This window comes from Mus caroli, chromosome 3 (genome assembly GCF_900094665.2).
Source record: "Mus caroli chromosome 3, CAROLI_EIJ_v1.1, whole genome shotgun sequence".
NCBI classification, from domain to species: domain Eukaryota; kingdom Metazoa; phylum Chordata; class Mammalia; order Rodentia; family Muridae; genus Mus; species Mus caroli.
Genome location: NC_034572.1, coordinates 139,323,933 through 139,342,593, shown reverse-complemented (window position 1 = coordinate 139,342,593; position 18,661 = coordinate 139,323,933). Strand labels below are relative to the sequence as shown.

At 45.3% G+C, this 18,661-nt stretch overlaps 1 protein-coding gene across 4 annotated transcripts in view; it reads right to left on the bottom strand.

Moving 5' to 3' along the window:
• Mcoln3 (mucolipin 3) overlaps positions 1–18,661 on the bottom strand; it is a 28,214-nt gene that overhangs the window by 2,931 nt on the left and 6,622 nt on the right. For 3 of the 4 annotated variants that reach the window (XM_029474888.1, XM_029474887.1, XM_029474889.1), the window contains exons 3-11: positions 14,554–14,721; positions 11,165–11,318; positions 10,474–10,558; positions 10,303–10,399; positions 8,222–8,321; positions 5,333–5,445; positions 5,106–5,255; positions 1,761–1,862; positions 1,551–1,673 (exon numbers count right to left, since the gene is read on the bottom strand). In XM_029474888.1, the coding sequence (XP_029330748.1) occupies positions 1,551–1,673; positions 1,761–1,862; positions 5,106–5,255; positions 5,333–5,445; positions 8,222–8,321; positions 10,303–10,399; positions 10,474–10,558; positions 11,165–11,318; positions 14,554–14,721 (1,092 nt within the window). Of the gene's footprint in view, positions 1–1,550; positions 1,674–1,760; positions 1,863–5,105; positions 5,256–5,332; positions 5,446–8,221; positions 8,322–10,302; positions 10,400–10,473; positions 10,559–11,164; positions 11,319–14,553; positions 14,722–17,323; positions 17,554–17,787; positions 17,858–18,661 lie in introns of those variants that run through there. The other variant, XM_021158444.2, reaches the window with a different exon arrangement.

Sequence of the window (18,661 nt, the reverse complement as noted above, 5' to 3'; positions counted from 1 at the left end):
TTCCCTTTTCCCTTTCCCTTTCCCTTTCCCTTTTCCCTTTCCCTTTCCCTTTCCCTTTCCCTTTCCCTTTCCCTTTCCCTTTCCCCTTCCCTTTCCCTTCCCTTCCCTTTTCCCTTCCCTTCCCTCCTTCCCCCTCTCTCCCCTTTGCTCCCTTTCCCTGACCTTCCCTCCCTTCCCCTTCCCTCCTCTCCTTTCCCTCCCCTCCCCTTCCCTTCCTGCCCTTCCCACCCTTTCCCTTTCACAGAAAGAGACCCTTGAAATGAATGCTTCTGCAGAGACACCCAGGTTCCAGACTCGAATGGTCCCTCATCTCATCTTGAAGCTCATCCAACTCAAGATAACAGCTAACAGTCAAGACAGTTCTTGCAGCAAACTTTTCAAATATTCCTACAGGGGTTTTTTTGTACAGTTTTACAGATGTGTTTGAGTGAATTCAAACAGACTGAACAACCTCACTGGTGGTAAAAGGAACATACTTATCTAACATATTCCAAACAGGAAGTCAAGCAATGGAGCAGATCAATAATTCTCATGAGGTGTTCACATTTGACTGATTTATAAATAGTGATACACTCGTTATGTGGGTATAGATATACGACTGTCCATATTTTCAGGCTGAATTACCAGATCAAAGGAGTTCATGTAAGAAAGATAAACACTGTCAGCGTTTGATGGCTGCTGGTTGGGGGTAATCAGTGTGTGATTCTTGGTAAGCTGATCACACGTTAATGGATGGCCCCCAACCCATGTGGATATGGGCAGCATTAATTACACCCAATGGGTTATAAAAAAGAGAACATTAAGTTACAGGGAATGTAAGGGCAGATCTGGAAGGCATTGGGAGGAATAGTAGATGAATATGATCAAAATATGTGTGTGCATGTGTAAATTTCTCAAAGAATAAATAAAAGTATTAATATTTTTAAAAGGGCAAAATAGCATATTAGGTATGTTGGTACACACCTGCCATCCCAGCACTTGGGTGGTAGAGGCAGGAGGGACCAGGACTTCAAGGCCATCCTTGACTACATACATGAGTTCAAGGCCAACCTGAACACAAACAAAAATAGAAATGAATAAACAATAGTAGTCATAAAAATAGAAGCCATTGGCCTTGTCATATGAGTTTAACAATGTCGGGAAGAGAGCTGGCTATCAGTACCTATGGTGGTTTGAATAGAAACGGCCTCATTAACGCATGGGTTTGAATGGTTGGCCCATAGGGAGTGGCACTATTGGGGGGTGTGACCCTATTAGAGTAGGTATGTCCTTGTTGGTAGAAGTCACTGTCAGGACAGACTTTGATGTCTCAGAAGCTCAAGCCCAGGCTCAGTGGTGCACAATTCTTGCTGCCTGTGGATCCAGATATAGAACTCTCAGCTCCTTCTCCAGCACCATGTCTGCCTGTACACTGACAGGCTTCTTGCCATGACAATAATGGACCAAACCTCTGAAACTGTGAGCCAGCCCCAGTTCAATGTTTTCCTTCATAAGAGCTGCCATAGTTACGGTGTCTCTTCACAGAAACAGAAACTTAACTAATACGGTACCTTCTCATGGTAAGGGCCCAGCACAATCCATCCGCAAAAGCAATAGCCTAGATAGATCATAGCGGCACAGCAACAGAACCTCATGACGTTGGGCAGCGCTGCCTGGAGGGTCAGAATAAGGAGCTGCGGAAGTAAGAGAGGGCGTTAGATCCCTCCGCCCGTTAGTCAAAGTAGTGAAGTAGCTCAAGTGGACTCTGTAGGATTCCTTACATTGTACTTCGCAAAGAAACCCAGGTATCGGATAACTCCAAGCCACACGAGCATGGTCGACGTCCCGAGAAGTATGCTGCAGACATCATAGCTTGTGAGACTCTAGATAGAATAGGGAAAACTGGTTAAATTGCAATATGTCAGTTAGGCAAGAAATATTAAATAGCTATGTGCCAGGAGCTGTTCTAGATGTGAAGAATAAAGCAACAGATAGTTTGGGGTTGTTCGTTTGTTTGTTTTAACCTTCATAACGCTTACACTCTAGTGGAATATACGGAACAAAAACCAGCAATAGATTAACACAGCCTCCAGTAGATTCCGTGATGGTAAATGCTGAGGAAGATGGCCACGGGTGTGGGGAGAGGTAAGGAATGGGTGTGAGCTTGCAGTATGGAACAGGATGAGCAGTAACAATCTCAATGAACAAGTGACATGGAAGCAAAGAAATGAGGGAGAAAGTTAACCCAAAACCTCGAAGAGCCTTGGGCTTGTAGAGCAGCAAATACAAAGGACCGGAGGCAGCAGGGAGCCTGACAAGAAATGAGAAGCAGATAGAGTGGGGGAAGGTAAGGGGAGGGTAGTGTAAGACCTCACGGGCACTCAGGCTGCAACACACAGACATCTAAGGTTGTTTTTGTCAAAATGGGTCAGGGAGATTTGAGAGCCTTGAAGAGGAGAGGCATGGGCGAGTTTCGGGTGCATGGCTGACAGACTGCCAGCAGAGGGCTTGGAGTAATGTGAGAGCAGGTGATGACTGGGTGCAGCCTATACAGGTGACCGGCTCCTTCTCAGAGGCAGAACACATAAATTCCCTCTAAGATTAGGCATAGGAGAGAGGAGTTTTCTAAAGGAGGGGAGCGTCAGTGAACTCGAGGTTTGAGGCAATGAACACACTGAGAGGTGCCGTTCAAGGGCTGGAAAGGCAGTGTGAGAGAAGGATTTGGATTGAGAAGCGCTGGGGGAGTTCTGAGTTAGGTATGTTAAATCTGAGAAGATAAGCAGACGGTCAAGATGTAAGGTTGAAACTTGGCTATGCAGGCTGCAGCATAGAGACTTTAAGGTGCAGATTTGACACATATTGTTACAGAGGTACCAAAATATCTATCTATCTGGGTCAGGACGACAATACCAAGGCAGTGACTAAAAAGGGCTGCTCAAACAGGATGCCTCAAAACATCCTCACACTGAGGGCTGGCCGCCCGGAGGGGAAGCAGCTAGGAAAACTCTGACAGACCGGGATCTGGAGGAAACCTGGCAAGAGTCACCTCAGCTGAAAGGCAACACACGCTAACCAAACCAGCAGTGGGAAGCTACCGACAGGTCAGGACAAAGAGCAGTGATCCACGGCCGACAGCAGATAGGAATTCCCATGGCTATGTGACACAGCCAGATGGGAAGACATCCCGGAAGAGCGGGGAGTGGTGGGATTAGAATCATCAGCAAGGTTAGGTAGTACTTAGATATCTTTTATCCTATAAACTGGAGCAGAGACATGGGAAATAGCTGTATAAAGGACCTGGGAATTTAATTTTGCAGAAGAAGCAAAAACATAGTATGGGGGAGTTACAGGAGGAAAGAATTGCCAGAGAGAAGAAAGAACCTGGAGCTAGCTCCTGAGAGGCAAGTGAAGGAGCTAGCCCCGGACAGCAGCCTAAATCATCCACAGTATCAGAATGGACAGACACTGGAGACAAGGAAGGGGTGTCTCTTACTGCTATGAAACAGGAAGTGAGGTGAGGGCAGGAGGAAGTGCCAGAGGTTTCAGAAGGGAAGAGGATGGTCCAGAAAAATGAAAACCATGCTGGACACTATGAAGGCTCAAGGAAGGAAATGGTAGTTGATAAAAAGAAAAAAGATGTCGTGCACGGAGCATCCCTGTAACGCCAGAACCGGGGAGGTGGAGGTAGGAAGATCAGAGTTCAAGGTCAGCCTCAGCTACATGGTGAGTTTGGAGAGAACCTGGGCTGCATGTGATACTCCCTTAAAACTAATAAAATAAATAAATATTAACTATAAATCCACCATGATTATTTTTCTTTTGGTTCCCTAAAGCTAAACTACACGAAAATACAGCCATGTTATGGTATCAGCTGGCCCATGGTGGGCCCCATCTTGCCCCTGTTCTTCTCAGGCATCTCTGTCCTTCTTCCCCACAGCCCCGCCCCGTGCAGGTGGGTTTGACTAATGTCACTCTAGAGCGTGTGAACAGGAATGAAATCTGCTACTCCTGAGCCATGGCCACGTGACACCGGAAGGCTGCCACCATCTGGTATTTTCACTTCCCACAGGCTGGAGCCAGCTCATGAGGCAACCCTGTGTCAATCGTGAAGTCAGGATGAACCCTTAGCATCTGGCAAGGAACGAAATGCAGAGAGCTTAGGTCCCTGAACGACCTGCAACCTAGAGCCTCACCCTGGCTGCTTCAGAGATGAGAAGCAAGCTGCCCTTTGACCCAGTCCCTGTGTTTGGAGTCTGCCTCGGTTTACGACCAGGTCCTGGATGACAAGACTAGCAAAGTATAACACTGACAAGGTTCACTTGAACATTGTTAATTTTTATTGGCTTGGCAAGAAAGACTAATTCTAGACTAGATTAATCTTATTTTGGGAGAATAATATCAATGGGAAAAGAAAATGAGCATATTTTTACATTGAAAGAGCAAAGGAAATAAGGTAGAAACTCACACAGAAGTACCTTGACCTCATTCCCCTCTTCCCACCCTCGTCCTCCTCCTCTTCCCACCCTCCTCCTCCTCTTGCCTCCCCACTCCTCCTCCTCCTCCCCTTCTTATTTTTTAGTCTAATATCTTAACTTTAACATTTTCTGTGAGACCTCTTGACAACTCTTAGCAGAATTTCCCTGGTGTGTATATGACTTTTGGTGTATGTGACCTGGAGACTTTGAACTCTCTCGATCTAGCCACTCAGATGAACTAGCCTATCAGTTTGTGGATTATGCTCTTTAAAACTCTGCTTGAGAGACTTCTAGTAGCTGAGTGGTGGTGGTGTATGCCTTTAATCCTACCACCCAGGAGGCAGAGGGAGGCAGAGCTGTGAGAAAGAACTCCTAGACAGTCAAGGCTCCACAGAGACACTATCTCATCCACACACACTATCTCACACACACACACACACACACACACACACACACACACACAGAGAGAGAGAGAGAGAGAGAGAGAGAGAGAGAGAGAGAGAGACTTCTAGAGTTAAGACTTAACTAGAGTTAAGAAAACTGCTGTTGTCAGTTTCAAGTTAACTGAATACAAAGACCAAAAGAATTTTTTCACAGTTTGGAAAAATACATTTTACCATTGTGATTGCACAGTTGGGAAGAACATAGTACCTTGGCTTGGATTTCCATTTTCAGAACTGATCCAACGATTGTCAATATGTCACTAATGATGATCATAATGTACCACCCATTGATGAACTCCATCTGATCGGAGGCCGAAACTTCCTTCTTGTAGTGAAGAAGGAAAAAGTTGACAAACTCCTTTTGGGAAGAGGAGAGACAACGTGAGCTTCAGTGTGGCTGAGCGCATCAGCAGTGTCTTGGGGAGCAGCACTTACCTGCTGAAGCTGAAGACCCCTAATCACAGACCTGGCACACAGCACCAGTGAGGCCAAGCAGGTCAGAATGACAAAGGCATCAAAGATCATCATGTAGTGTGTGTTCTTCTGAACTGGAAGACAGAGGGCCATGGAAACATTAACACGATGATGTGACTTCTTTCTCAAATAATTCAGATAATTCAAACATTTCAGAATGACAAGGACAGGAAGTCCTGAGAGCACTCTTTCCATTAGTATTTTTTTTAAAGCTGAAGGTCCTTCCAAGAAAACCAAAAACAAATCAAAGATCTTTCATTATCAGCCTGTAGTCTTTATACTGAATAGGTTCTCCTTGTGGGTGTGATATGCACACCTATTATCCCAGCAGTGGGAAGCAAGCAGCAGAAGGAATACCATGAAGTCTAGGCTAGCTTGGATTATATACTAAGTTTTCAGTCAACCTGGGCTACACATAGTGAAATCCTCTTAAAAAAAAAAAAAAAAAAAAAGCTCAATCAATCAATAATTAAGCCTTCCAACTCCTACATTGCTTGATAAGATACTTAGCTGGGTATAAAATACGCATTCACCGGGGCCTAGCAAACACATAAGTGGATGCTCACAGTCAGCTATTGGATGGATCACAGGGCCCCCAATGGAGGAGCTAGAGAAAGTATCCAAGGAGCTAGGGAGATCTGCAATCCTGTAGGTGCAACAATATTATGAACTAACCAGTACCCCGGAGCTCTTGACTCTAGCTGCATATGTATCAAAAGATGGCCTAGTTGGCCATCACTGGAAAGAGAGGCCCATTGGACAAGCAAACTTTATATGCCCCAGTACAGGGGAATGCCAGGACCAAAAAGTGGGAATGGGTGGGTAAGGGAGTAGGGGGGGGAGGAGGGTATGGGGGACTTTTGGGATAGCATTGGAAATTAATTGAGGAAAATACGTAATAAAAAATTATAATAAAAAAATACGCATTCAGCATCCTCATGTACCAGGCACTTAGCCAGGTGCTGGAACACAGTGGAAAACAAAACAGACAAGACCCTGGGCCTAACAGGAGCATCTGTGACGTGAGACAAGCAAAGAAGTGAGCAGGTACATGGACAATAGGCACTGATGGAGGGGTACAAGACACATTAAGTCACAAACACAAATGGTGCTCAGCACACTTCCCACCTGACTCTATTCCACACACTTTGTGTGTACAGGATCCTCACAACAGCCCCCATGAAACTGCCATGCTTAGCCCACTTTGAACTTGAGAAAACTGAAGCACAAGGAGGTCCCATCATGTGCCAAGGCCACATGATAAGCAAGCAGCACGGTTGGCGTTTAAACGTTCACAGCCACTGTGCACCAGGTTGTTCTGTTTGTTTTTAGTTTTGTTAGAAGACATCCTCAGCTCTTGCCATAAAACTGCTGAATCAGAAGTCATAATGTCCCTGAACCCTCCAGGTACAAGGCTATGTTTCAGAGCCATTGCTCCACACTGGAGAAGGTAGCCAGAAAAGAGGCCTCATCAAGGCTTTAACTGAGCCTTGGGAAACAAGAAATGAGCAGTTTCTGCCAGGCTTGGTGGCTCACACTTAAAGTCCCAGCACTTGGAGAACAAGGCGGAAAGATCATGAGTTATAGGATAGCCTAGGCTATATAAGAGACCCTGTCTAAGCAATATAGGAGGAGGGGGAAAAGAGGAAAAGAAGTGAGAGGAATAAAAGAAAGAAGAAATGAATAGAAGAAGAGAGAGAAAATATAGGAGGAAGGGGAGTTGGGGGAGGAGAGAAGACCATCTTTTCAGACATATTGAAATCCTGGAGAGTCATAAATGCCATCGTGGCCCACATGCAGGTGCCATTAAAAGAGGGCAGCAGCCACCGAGTCCTCCGAGTTTATCTCTACCAGGCTACTGTGAGGAAGCAATTTCAGGAAGATCAGTAATAAACCATACCCAGAGGCTTCTAATGGCTGCCCAAATGTCTAACACTGCATTAGAGAGACTTAAAAACCAAAAGCAAGCGTTTGAGAGGCAGCCTCGGTGCCAGGCACTTTGGATGCTCCCATTTACTCCATGTGAGATGCTGCTCCGAGTTTGTATCCATGACAGTAGTGAGGCTTGCGGTTCCAGAGCGCCATACACTCATACACACACTGTCCATCGGTGACTACCCTCATGCTGGTCTGACACTCACACAGTCCAGACCCAGCTCAGCTCTACCGACTCTCTTGTGGAAAGCGCATCTCAGCAGGTATCAAAGATTCTTCCTCTTGTCCTCGGTAGAGCCCATGTAATCTCTTGTGTTGTCTAGTCATGACCGAAAGGCGGCACAAAAACCTACCATCTGGGCTACTTCAGAGGACCTAGATAACAGCTCAGGGAAATTCTTTCCTGGCAGTGTTTTCCTGTTCCAGACAGGACTCGTTCTAATCTGATTTTTTGTTTATGTTTCTAGAACAGGTTTTTCTTCCCATATCACTCTGCTTTTGAAGCCAGATGAATGATAACTACAATGTCATAGCTTCAAGGTCAAATCCTCCCTTCTCCCTCGATGTAAGACATTGCTCCTGACCCTTGGTTTCTTCATCTGTGAACATACGGATTCTGCTGCCCATTGAGATATTTAAAGATATTAAGTGAGGAAAATAGGTATGCATGCTCTTTTAGTGCAGAACCGTGAGTATGTAGTCAGTAAGGACTGTAGAGAAGGTAAGGAGATGTTGGATGCTACTATGTACTGACTGAATCACCAGACATCCACAGCAACCCAATCTGCCTTCAGATGGTCAAGGGCCTGGGACTGGCCCAGTCTTTTACTTCGTGATCCCTACATCCTGCGGGTAGTAATGTGATGCTTGATGACTTAATTAGCATCCTGAGAACGAGTAGAGCTCACAACTTACTTGATCCAGACACATGCCACTCTTTGCATTCTCTGATAGAAATGTCGTTGTCTAAGCTTATTTTGATTCTCCCACTGTGAGCCTTGTTGTCAAATGTTATCTGTAAAGACAGGAAGAGGGGTCCAGGATGCGTGACTAGGTTTGGGAGTCAAGATAGGTCTGTAAATCCACCAGGAAGCAGTTCTTCAGAGGACACAGGACATGCTGATCCTCGCTTCTGACCAGCTGGTACCGGTTTCTGCTAATCCCTGAGTGTGCCCCTTCATTTCTCTGTGAGGTGATAACACTGAATTAGATCTGCAGTAGAGAGATTTTAGCATCTAAACCGTGTGTTTCTAGGATGCATTCTAGCCCTGGACACCTTAGCAAACAAGAGTGCTCTCCCTCCTGTTCCAGACACCTGACTTGTGTGCTGAATTTGTACAGGTTTCCTCTGTGCACCTTCCCAACCGACCTTATCAACAGATACCTTTTGGTGTTCAGGCAAATTATGCAAACACAGAAGCACAAGCACAGAGGCACATCGTTCCTGTCCTTAGACACTCCAAATGGAGAGGTGTTTTGCTTTATTTTTTTCATTCTAGGCTTATATTCCTCCATCACTCTGACCTCCCACGTATTACAAAGGGCTTGGTGGCAGAGTTGCAAGCATTCTTGCTTCTGAGATAACCAGTTGAAGATGCTCCGTACAAACAGCACAAAGCTACAGCACCAAACTTGGCGTGATCCTCCTGTGTCTCCATCTAACTCTCTTGCTTCCTCCGTGCAGAGAGAAAGAAGGAAAGGCAAGAAAATCCATCTATATTTTTCTTCCCCTTTCTCAACAAAAAATGGAAAAGGTTCACTTGAAAGTCCTTCATTTACAGCTTAGTCCTAAATGAATATCTACCTTACTCTGCTCCACCCCCATGCTCAGGGAATATCACAGAAGGGGTGGGGCAGAAAGACTGTAAGACGGAATGTGGGGCGGACTGCTGTGAATGGTGTCTTCTGGACGTAACAGGGCAACTGTTTTCATCAACTCACAGCAGCACAAGATCAAGTCAGCTGACTTTACATCATAGACACATGAGACCACACCCTTAGCTGAGGAGCTGTTGGCATCTGATGGCTACTGGGAGAGAGTCATCCATTTTGTTGGGATGTGTGGCCTCTGATAAGTTGTCCATGCTCTGGAGATAACTCCTACCTGTGTGCACTGAGGCATCGTCGACTGGACTAAGTGGGAAGATTGTAGAACAGGTTCTGGGAGGAGTTGGAGGGGGGCAGTGCTGGTGAATATGATCAAAATACATGGTACTTGTCTATGAAATTCTCAAAGGACTTTTAAAAGTGCTCAAAATCCTCTGCCGTTGGGTTTTGTTGAAGTTTCTCCACACAGAGAAGGCAGATGGAGCTTCAAGTATGAGGTTCTAAGTAACTTCAAAGAGTCCAGTCACTCTGCGTGCCCTCGGGATGGAGTATCAGCCTCTCTCCCTACACAAATGAAGTCACTGCCATTGGCTACACTGCCCACAATGGCTGAAGAACACAGCCCACACCCCACACGAGGAGATGCCAGTGTCATTTGGTGGAGTGGAAAGTCCTCACCAATGAGAAATTATTCTTTTTCCACATAAAGAGCCTCAAGGACAGATAGGGACTCAGCAGATATGAGTTACATTTCAATAAGCCTCAGCAGATGATGGATCTCCCCAAGACGGAAGCATGCTGGGTAGGGTTTTTAGAAGAATATCACAGGGGGGGGGGAAGTTACAACATTTGAAGACTTATGTGTTTGTTATGCCCTTCATGATAGTGATCCTTTGGTACTTGGTCATCTGCTGTGCAGCAGGTGCCACAGTGGAGACAGTAACACGCAGGCGAGTCCCTGACTTACAGAACATGCACCAAGGGACAGAAGACAAACAGCAAGTTAGCAGCATGCAGAGACTAGAGCTGGTCGGAGCAATGTCCCCGGCACATTCGAGTGGCACGTCCTATATTTTTGACAACGCCTTAGCACCAGCAAATGAACCATACACCTGGTTAAAATGATTTTTCTCTAGGTAGGTGCCACATGGAGCACAACCCACACTTACAGTCAGCGTAAAGTCGTAACAGTCGGGAAGCTCCTGGTGGCGAACTGTCTGCAGATTGATGGCTTTGAGCTTAAACTGGAGCTCCACCGTCAGAAGCCTGGAAAGCAGAGGATGTTTGAGATGAGGGGGTCACACACAGAGCCGAGCTGTGTGCCCCTCCGTTTTCCTCACCTGTGGAAGTCCAGGCTCAGGTTGAGTTTATTTTCTCCAGGAGTTCCAAGGTGGGAAGCTTCATCTGGCTCTATAAGGAAACATTCTGCCACAGAAAGGGACAAAGCCATAGATATAACTGCATTTCCAGAGGACAACGGTCAAGATCAGCTGCTCATATTGATTCCTTTTAGAATCAAGACTGTAAGAACTCAGTATCGCTGCCCTTGTCCTGTGTCTACTGGAGTTGTTGACGATTTAGAAAGACTCAAGCTCTGTCTCAGAACATCATTGCTCTCCCTGCCTCTAGTTCCCTGATGCTTTCCCTATTTGTTTTTCTTTTGAATTCATGAGGTTTTTTTTGTTTGTTTGTTTTTGGTTTTTTAGGTTTTTTTTTTTTTGAGACAGAGTTTCTCTGTGTAGCCCTGGCTGTCCTGGAACTCACTCTGTAGACCAGGCTGGCCTCGAACTCAGAAATTCACCTACCTCTGCCTCCCAAGTGCTGGGATTAAAGGTATGCGCCACCACTATCTGTCCTAAGTTTTATAACAAACGGTTCATGATAGAAGTTGGCACATAAGAACTTTTGTATAGTTCTTCCTATGCCATGAGGGTACTGTCCATCAGTGTTTACAGAGATGAAGTTATCACAGGGCTTAGGTATCAATCAAGGAGTTAAAAACAGGAGTTGGAGGCTATAGGGGATCATCACCTGTTTCAACTTCTGGATCGATGTCAAAGGTGTCGTTCCCGGGGCAGATGGTTCCTTGCCTATAGAAGTGCTGACAGACTGCCATCGCCGACTGCTTAGTCCCCTTGTTCTCATAAGCGTGATTGCCCACGGAGATGTTCTGAAGCTGCAAGTACTTCACCCGAAAAGAGAGACAGAAATGGAACACCACCCAGGGCCAAAGAGGTGCCAGCCAGGGCAGAAGCAAAGCCATGATAGCCGTTGCTGGCCATGTCTCCCCTCGGGGTGCAGACATCCAGGAAACACACCCTCGGATGCTGCATCGGAGGGAGAGGCTCTAAAGAAGAGTGGTGGAGATCAGAAGGGCCAGTTTCTGAGTCAGGTGTAGATGCATTTGTGAACACAGACAGAACACGTGTCTCTTTTAGATGTATGTATGGACACCGACAGACCATGCATCTCTCTAACACATGAGCAGTATTTTGTAATATGAGCTATGATTTTTTTTTTTGTGGATTCTTTAGAAAGCAAAGGTGCTGAGGCCACTGAGTGGGGACTAAAAAAAAACAGCCAGATGCAGTAATTACCACGCTACATTTGATCTGGTAGCCCACACAGTTCTGACATAACAGGGCCGGAGGGACTATGGGGATCCTTCACCCATCTGCATCCCTTTCATCATGGAGGCCACAGCAGGGAGATACAAGAGCTAAGCATGCAGACACCTTGATCTTAGCCTCTCAGAACTGTGAGGAGGAAACGTCTTCACATATCGACTACAGGTATTTTCCTATAGTAGCAGAAAGAAGTGTGGCAGCTAAGATAAGGACTCCTGGTGGAGAGGACACGGAGATCTAGCAAGGAGAGTGGTTCCAGTGCCAGACGCAGTGTTCTGAAGGCTGAGTGTGGCCCTCCTGATAAAGCTAAGAAAGGGTTACAAAGAATCTACCTGGCCTTTAGTCAGGCATAGGGATTGCTTTTCAGAAGTGGAGGCAGCAGGATTGAGAGATCAAAGCCAGCCTCTGCTTCCAAGAGTTTGAAGTCACTTTGGGTTACATCAGGTCCCATCTCAAAACAACAAAAAGTAGCGGATGGTTTACTTCTTGTCTCTGCATAACCTCTAAGACACAAACAAATCTAGTACAACGTTTTACAGAGAGTTAATACACTCAAAAGCTAAATCTAGGGCTGAGAGATGGCTCAGTGTGTAAAGTGCTTACCAGCAATCATAAGGACCTGAGTTCAAATCCCCTACACCCAAACCAGGCACAGGAGCATGCCTCTGTAATTCCAGTGTCCCTGTGATAAGACAGGGTTCAGTGACAGGAGCATTCTCTAGAATGCCACCTAGCTTAGAATATGTAATGATGAAAAAGACTCTGACCTCAGACTAGATAGAAGTTGAGGACTGGCAACTGAGCTTGTCCTCTGAGCTTCACTCAAATGTCATGTCCTGCACAAACACCACACACACACTCACACACACTCACATACACACACACACACACACACACACACACACACACACACTCACATACACACATCACTCTCTCTAACACACATATATATACACATATTCTCTCACACACACAAATAAATACTGTGGTGGTTTGAATGTGCTTGGTCCAGGGAGCAGCACCATTAGCCTGTTGGAGTAGGGGTAGCCTTGTTGGAGGAAGTGTGTCACTGTGGGTATTGCCTTTAAGACCCTCCTGCTAACCACTTGGGAGCCAGTCTTTTCCTAGATGAAAATGTAGAACTCTCATTTCCTCCTGCACCATGCCTGGACACTGCCATGCTCCCGCCTTGATGATAATGGACTAAACCTCTGAATCTGTAAGCCAGCCTCAANTAAATNTTGTCTTTGTAAGAGTTGCCTTGGTCATGGTGTCTATTCACAGCAGTAAAACCCTAATTAAGACACATACTCTATTTCTCTCATGCACATACATTCTCTCTCTCTCTCTCTCTCTCTCTCTCTCTCTCTCTCTCTCTCACACACACACACACACACACACACGCATAGGACTCTGACCCAGGTGGAAGATATACTCACACACACTCATATACACACATAAACACGTACTCTCACACACATACACACACATTCACACATGCATATACACTCACAAGCACCTCCACACACGCACACACACTTTTTTTTTAAAGTCTCTAAACTCATCTTCATCAGCGAGCTACTTGTTATTTTCTCTGTACAATCGTGCGGCGTGATTCTCTTTACCCATTCTGGGCAGCTTCTGTGTCTGATTAGGCTTCCTGTCCGCAAGGCTAGCAGGAGTCCTGCCTCCGCAAAGATGAGCTTCATCCGAGCCGCTGCTGGTGCTCCATGCTAGTGGCTCACGGCCTCGGTTTGAATAAGCTGCTTCCAGAAATGAGGAGTCATGGCTGCTCCGGGACGTGTTTAAGAAGGGATTTAATGATTTTGGAATGTGATCTGAGGCTAACCTAGGCCAAAAACACTGACCACAAAAGCACTTTTAATTATCCCTTCAAAAGAAGTGATTTGGGACCTTGAGAAAGTACTAATTATAGCAAGAATAACCCAGAATGAAAACTTGAGTCTGGAGGATGAAAAACAAGCTTATTTTCTGCCAGGCAGTCAGTTAGTCAGCATCACAGAATAACCATTACCAGGCCTGGCATAAAAGCCTCTCTTTTACATGAGCTTGAAGGCCTTGCTTGTTACCCAAACTGCAAAATTAATATGCTTGTTAGTTATTATAAGTCTCCAAAAGTATAAGCTTTGAAGACTTAATGACTACCTATATTCTGTTAGTAATTTTGAATATTGAAGCTCTCACATCAAGTCCTATCCCTGATTCTTTTAAATGAGTCATTGAAATCCTACCTTTCTGCTGGTAGGAATTATATCCTTTTTTTAAAATCGGTTTTTACTTGTATATGAGTATAGCAATATTTTTCAATCAATTTTTAAATATCTGTTTTATTTTACGTGTGTGTGTGTGTGTGAAGGGATACCAGCCAAGGCCAGAAACACAATAGATTCCCCTGAAGCTGAGATTACAGGCAGTTCTGAGCTGCCCAATAAAGATGCTGAGAAGCAAACTCAAGTCCTCTCAAAGAGCAACAAGTACTCTTAACTGCTAAGCCATCTCTTCGGCCCTTAAACTATATTTAAATAGTTTATTCATAAGTTATCTCCAAGCAGAAATGCCATGCATGTCATTTGCATGCTCACGAGCACACGTGCTTGAGTGTTGGTTTCTATATAGTCCATTTCTCCAGCCTGTTCTTTCTCCCAAGAATGCACACACTGTCTGGATATCTCACTATTAGAACACTTGTTTAGCTCGTGTAAGGCCCAGAGTTTAACCCTTGATACCTAAAACAGACAGACAAAATCAACACTCGATGCACAGTTGACTTACCTGGGTCACTGCAAAGATGATCTGGTCATACACTTCATTCTGAGTGTACACTGCATAGGTGTCGTCCATTCGATCCATGTAGCCCTTTAGGAAGAGGTGTTTGAAGGCTATCGTGTTCTCTTCTTTGAAAGCTACTACCATCTGGTTACTTAGTCCAAACAGGACCAGCTTAAAGAAGAAAAGAAACACCGTGAGGATGAAAAACTCTGAACAGAAAAGAAATCGAGGCGTGTGGGTTAGGGGCCTGACTGGCAAGCATCTGTGAGGGGTTGGGCAGGATACCCAGAAGGCTCTCGACTTGGGGGCCGGGAGGTGATTTCATGAATGAGAGCACTTTTCTTACAAGTATGAGGACCTGAGTTCAAATCTCCAGAACCACAGAAAAGCACAAACCACAACCACTGCTGGTGTGTGCCAGCAGTCCAGTATGACTATGGGGACACAGGAGAGGAGATATTCAGAAGCCCACTAGGTAGGCTGGTGTACACAGTGGCGAACAGCAGATTCTGTTAGAAGGTAAAGGAGACTTGGCTGTCCTCAGATCTCCACGTGCATGTCATTTGTATGCGCACAAGCGCACGTGTGCACACACATACACACCACTTACCCAAAGATGGACACACAGAGATACACACTGTGTGTGTGTATGTGTGTATGTGTGTGTGTGTGTGTGTGTGAGAGAGAGAGAGAGAGAGAGAGAGAGAGAGAGAGAGAGAGAGAGCGAGCGGTGAAGGCTCCTGCCTGTCCTACCTGTAATTCCAGCACTTAGGAGTCTAAGGCAGTATGACTGCACTGAATTAGCAGCCAGTCATAGTGATTTCATAGTGACTTCCAAAAAAAGCCCTGACAATAGATTGAGACCTCATCTCCAAAACAAACTATCTGTTCCTTTTTAAACACTTACTTAAACACTTTTGTGAGTTTCTTACCAAAAGGCTTAAAGCACCGACTAACTTTCCTCGGGACCACTGGAGTAACTATTGGGAGATCGGACGATTCCTCTAAAAGACGAGGAGTAATTCAGGACACCAGCCTGAGAATGTGCGGCTCCGGGTGTGTGCATCACTTTCTCTGCTCTGGTCTCCTGTATCCCACAGGGATGCACACTAAGCCTGCTCACTGCCCGAGGCAGAGATGCACCGCTCAGGTCTAATTAAGACGTGAGTGTGAACACATGTATAAAGCGCTGAGCTTGGCACACAGCCACCACCCAAGTGTGCCCTGGTAATACTCTAAGTAAATAGCATTCTTGCCCAGCTGATACAGGCTCCACCATTGAAATGGCACACATAAGCTTTTCAGTGCTGTGACATATTGCATTATCATCTGGAAATTAAGGATTTCAAGTGTGAGTTGCCAAGTATTTACTGGGAACCGAGCATGTTTTCTTGGTGATATATTAAAGAAAACCTGTGCCTGCTTCCATGTTACTACGTATGAGCCACACAGCCTTTTAAACCCGTAAGCATCAGTGTCCCTCTCTGTAAGGCAGAGACTGGGATTTCCCCAGTAGGAGGGTGGTCACAATGACATGAACTGCTGTACTGGGATGAGGGGTCACCCCAGTTCAGATAAGAATCCTACCAACTTCAGATGACTCTAGAAACTGCCTTGGTCTGCTAGTCCTAAGTGCTTGTTTCCAGTAAGCAATTAAGATTATCAATCTCAATATTAAAAAACAAAAACAAAAAACACCCTCTCTTTCAATAGCAGGTGTTCGCCAAGAATGGAAAATAAATATGCAAATCTAAACCTTGTCTTCATTTTTTTCCTTTCTGCTTTTTACAAGAGATAACTTCCTCTCACCAGCAGGAAATTTTTTTTACCCTTTTTTTTTTCTTTGTGATTACACACGTGTACGGAGGTCAGAGGACAATTGGCAAAAGTCAGCTCATACCTTCTACCATGTGGGTTCTAGAAATCACACACAGGTTGCCAGGCTTGGTGGCAAGCACCCTTTACCAGCAGAGCCACCTTGCCAGCCCCAAACATGTTTTAATAATAAACAACACCAGCCTGGGCAACTCTCACAAAAACATGATTCCTCAAAAATATGTAAATAAGTTATGGAAGGCAGATTGAAATTTTCCTTTCTAACAAAAGCGAAGGAGCACATTCCACAGGCAATGCAAGGCCCCTGCTGCCAACCCCATAATCTTCTGCACCACGGTTTTCAGGATTGGGGCTGGAGGAATCATAGAGTCTAAGGAATCCAAGAAGTTGCCTATGGCAAAACACCATGCAGTTTCTAGAGAAAGAAATGCCCACCATATTAGGAATAAAAGAAAGAACTCATGTTGGGAATCAGATGACATCTGTGAGAGATGGAGATAACTCTCAAGAAAGATAACTCTTCCTGAGGATCCAACTGCTAAAAATGTTTATTCCTGAAAAATACTATGGCATTAAAATTATCATAATAAAAAAGTAAGAAAGAGCCAGGTGTCGTGGTACACACTTTACCAACACTGGGAAGACGGAGGTCTCTTGTGAATTCAAGGCCTGTCTGGTCTACAGAGAAGTTCAGGGCCAATTGGGCCTAAATAGTGAGCCTGTCTCAAAAAAAAAAAAAAAAAAAATACTTTTTAAAAAAAGAATCAAGAGAAAGAAAGAGAGGACAAAGAAACAAAGTCGAAGGGAGAAGGGTTTAAATTTGTATCTTTATTTATTGTCTGTCCTTACAGGTGCAGTTAAAAGTTGTTTGGCGAACCAGTGGCCGCCTTCTCTGTTATGCTGAGGCTCCGCCTAACTCCTGCGGGAAGATGCTTACCTGGATAGTCACCATCGCGATTTTCAGAATCTGTATGGCAAGTTTCCATGGCTTCCTACCCCGAGCCCAGAACTTCTCACAAGGATTCATAAAAAAGAACTTGAGTTTCCGCCTCATCTGGTCTTCTAAGAGAAGCTGCTCTGACGGGGACGAGCTCGGGTGGAAAGTGCAGGGGCTTTCATCTTGGCGAGCGCTGCAGCTGCTAACCAGCACCTCGGGATTTGCCATCTCTAGGGAGGGAAGCAAACACTTCCACTCAGCTGGGAGAGGCCCAGGCCCGCGGTGTTTGCTACTGCAGAGGCTCAGAAGCCTGAACAAAGGGTCACAGACCGCGAGGTAGAGCAGAAAGACAGGAGGAAGTGGGGAGGTGGGGAATGGGAGGGTGGGTGGGGGAGGGGCAGGAGAAAGGAATGTGATGCGCTCTTCGTTTCGCGCTAGTAGAGTCTGCGGTTCAAGCCTCTCACCAGCAGAGAATCAAATATTCAGCCACAATTAACCTTTGCTTAAGGCCTTTCTCCCTTTCCAACCTGCTGCTTTCTAGAAGTCTAACTAGGAAACCCTCTTAACGGAAAAGGCCGTGTTATGAACCCCCTGGGCAACCCGTGGTGGCTGTTGGTTTTGCTTTATTCGATTATAATTCCATCTAAGATATCGCTGGAGCCATCTAGCATCGTCCTTATCAGATGAGAGAAAAAGAAGTTTCTTAGCAGCGCTTTGCAATGTGACTTGAAATCCACCAAGCTGGTACCTGAAGCTAATACTAAGGCACTCCGCGGGTACTCAGGACCCTCTCTTGAGAAGTCCATGCCCACACATGAGAATGTCTTACTCTTTCTCCTGGGTCCCCTCTCTTTCTCTTTTAACCCTCACGCTCAAAAACTGTGTTTAAACGTCATTAATAAACCTAGCCTCTACCTCATGTTGACTCGCCTCAGAATTCTTTTTCTGTATTTAGGTCTACGGATCTCGTTTTTACCCGAATGGAAGTCCCTGAAAGATTATGAGTGCTCCTTAGGTCGCTGCAGGTGACCGAGGCCGAGCTGTGCTCCCTAGACATAAAAACTACTTTTATGGGGCTGTTAGTTCCTATGCCCAAGAAATCCTGCATGGCTGCTCCAGTGTCCATAGATAGGGTATCCTGTATTCCTATACCATACTAGGTAGGCACAGACTAGGACAGAGGGTCAGTTCCTCACTGGTTTCGACTACTTAAGTGAATTCTCACCTAGGTGAAAGTTAGTAAATTCAAGGACTGCTCCAATCAGTCAAAAAAAAAAAAAAAAAAAAAAAAAAAATTTTTACAAATACAGCTGTATACAATACATGTGTGCTTTCTGG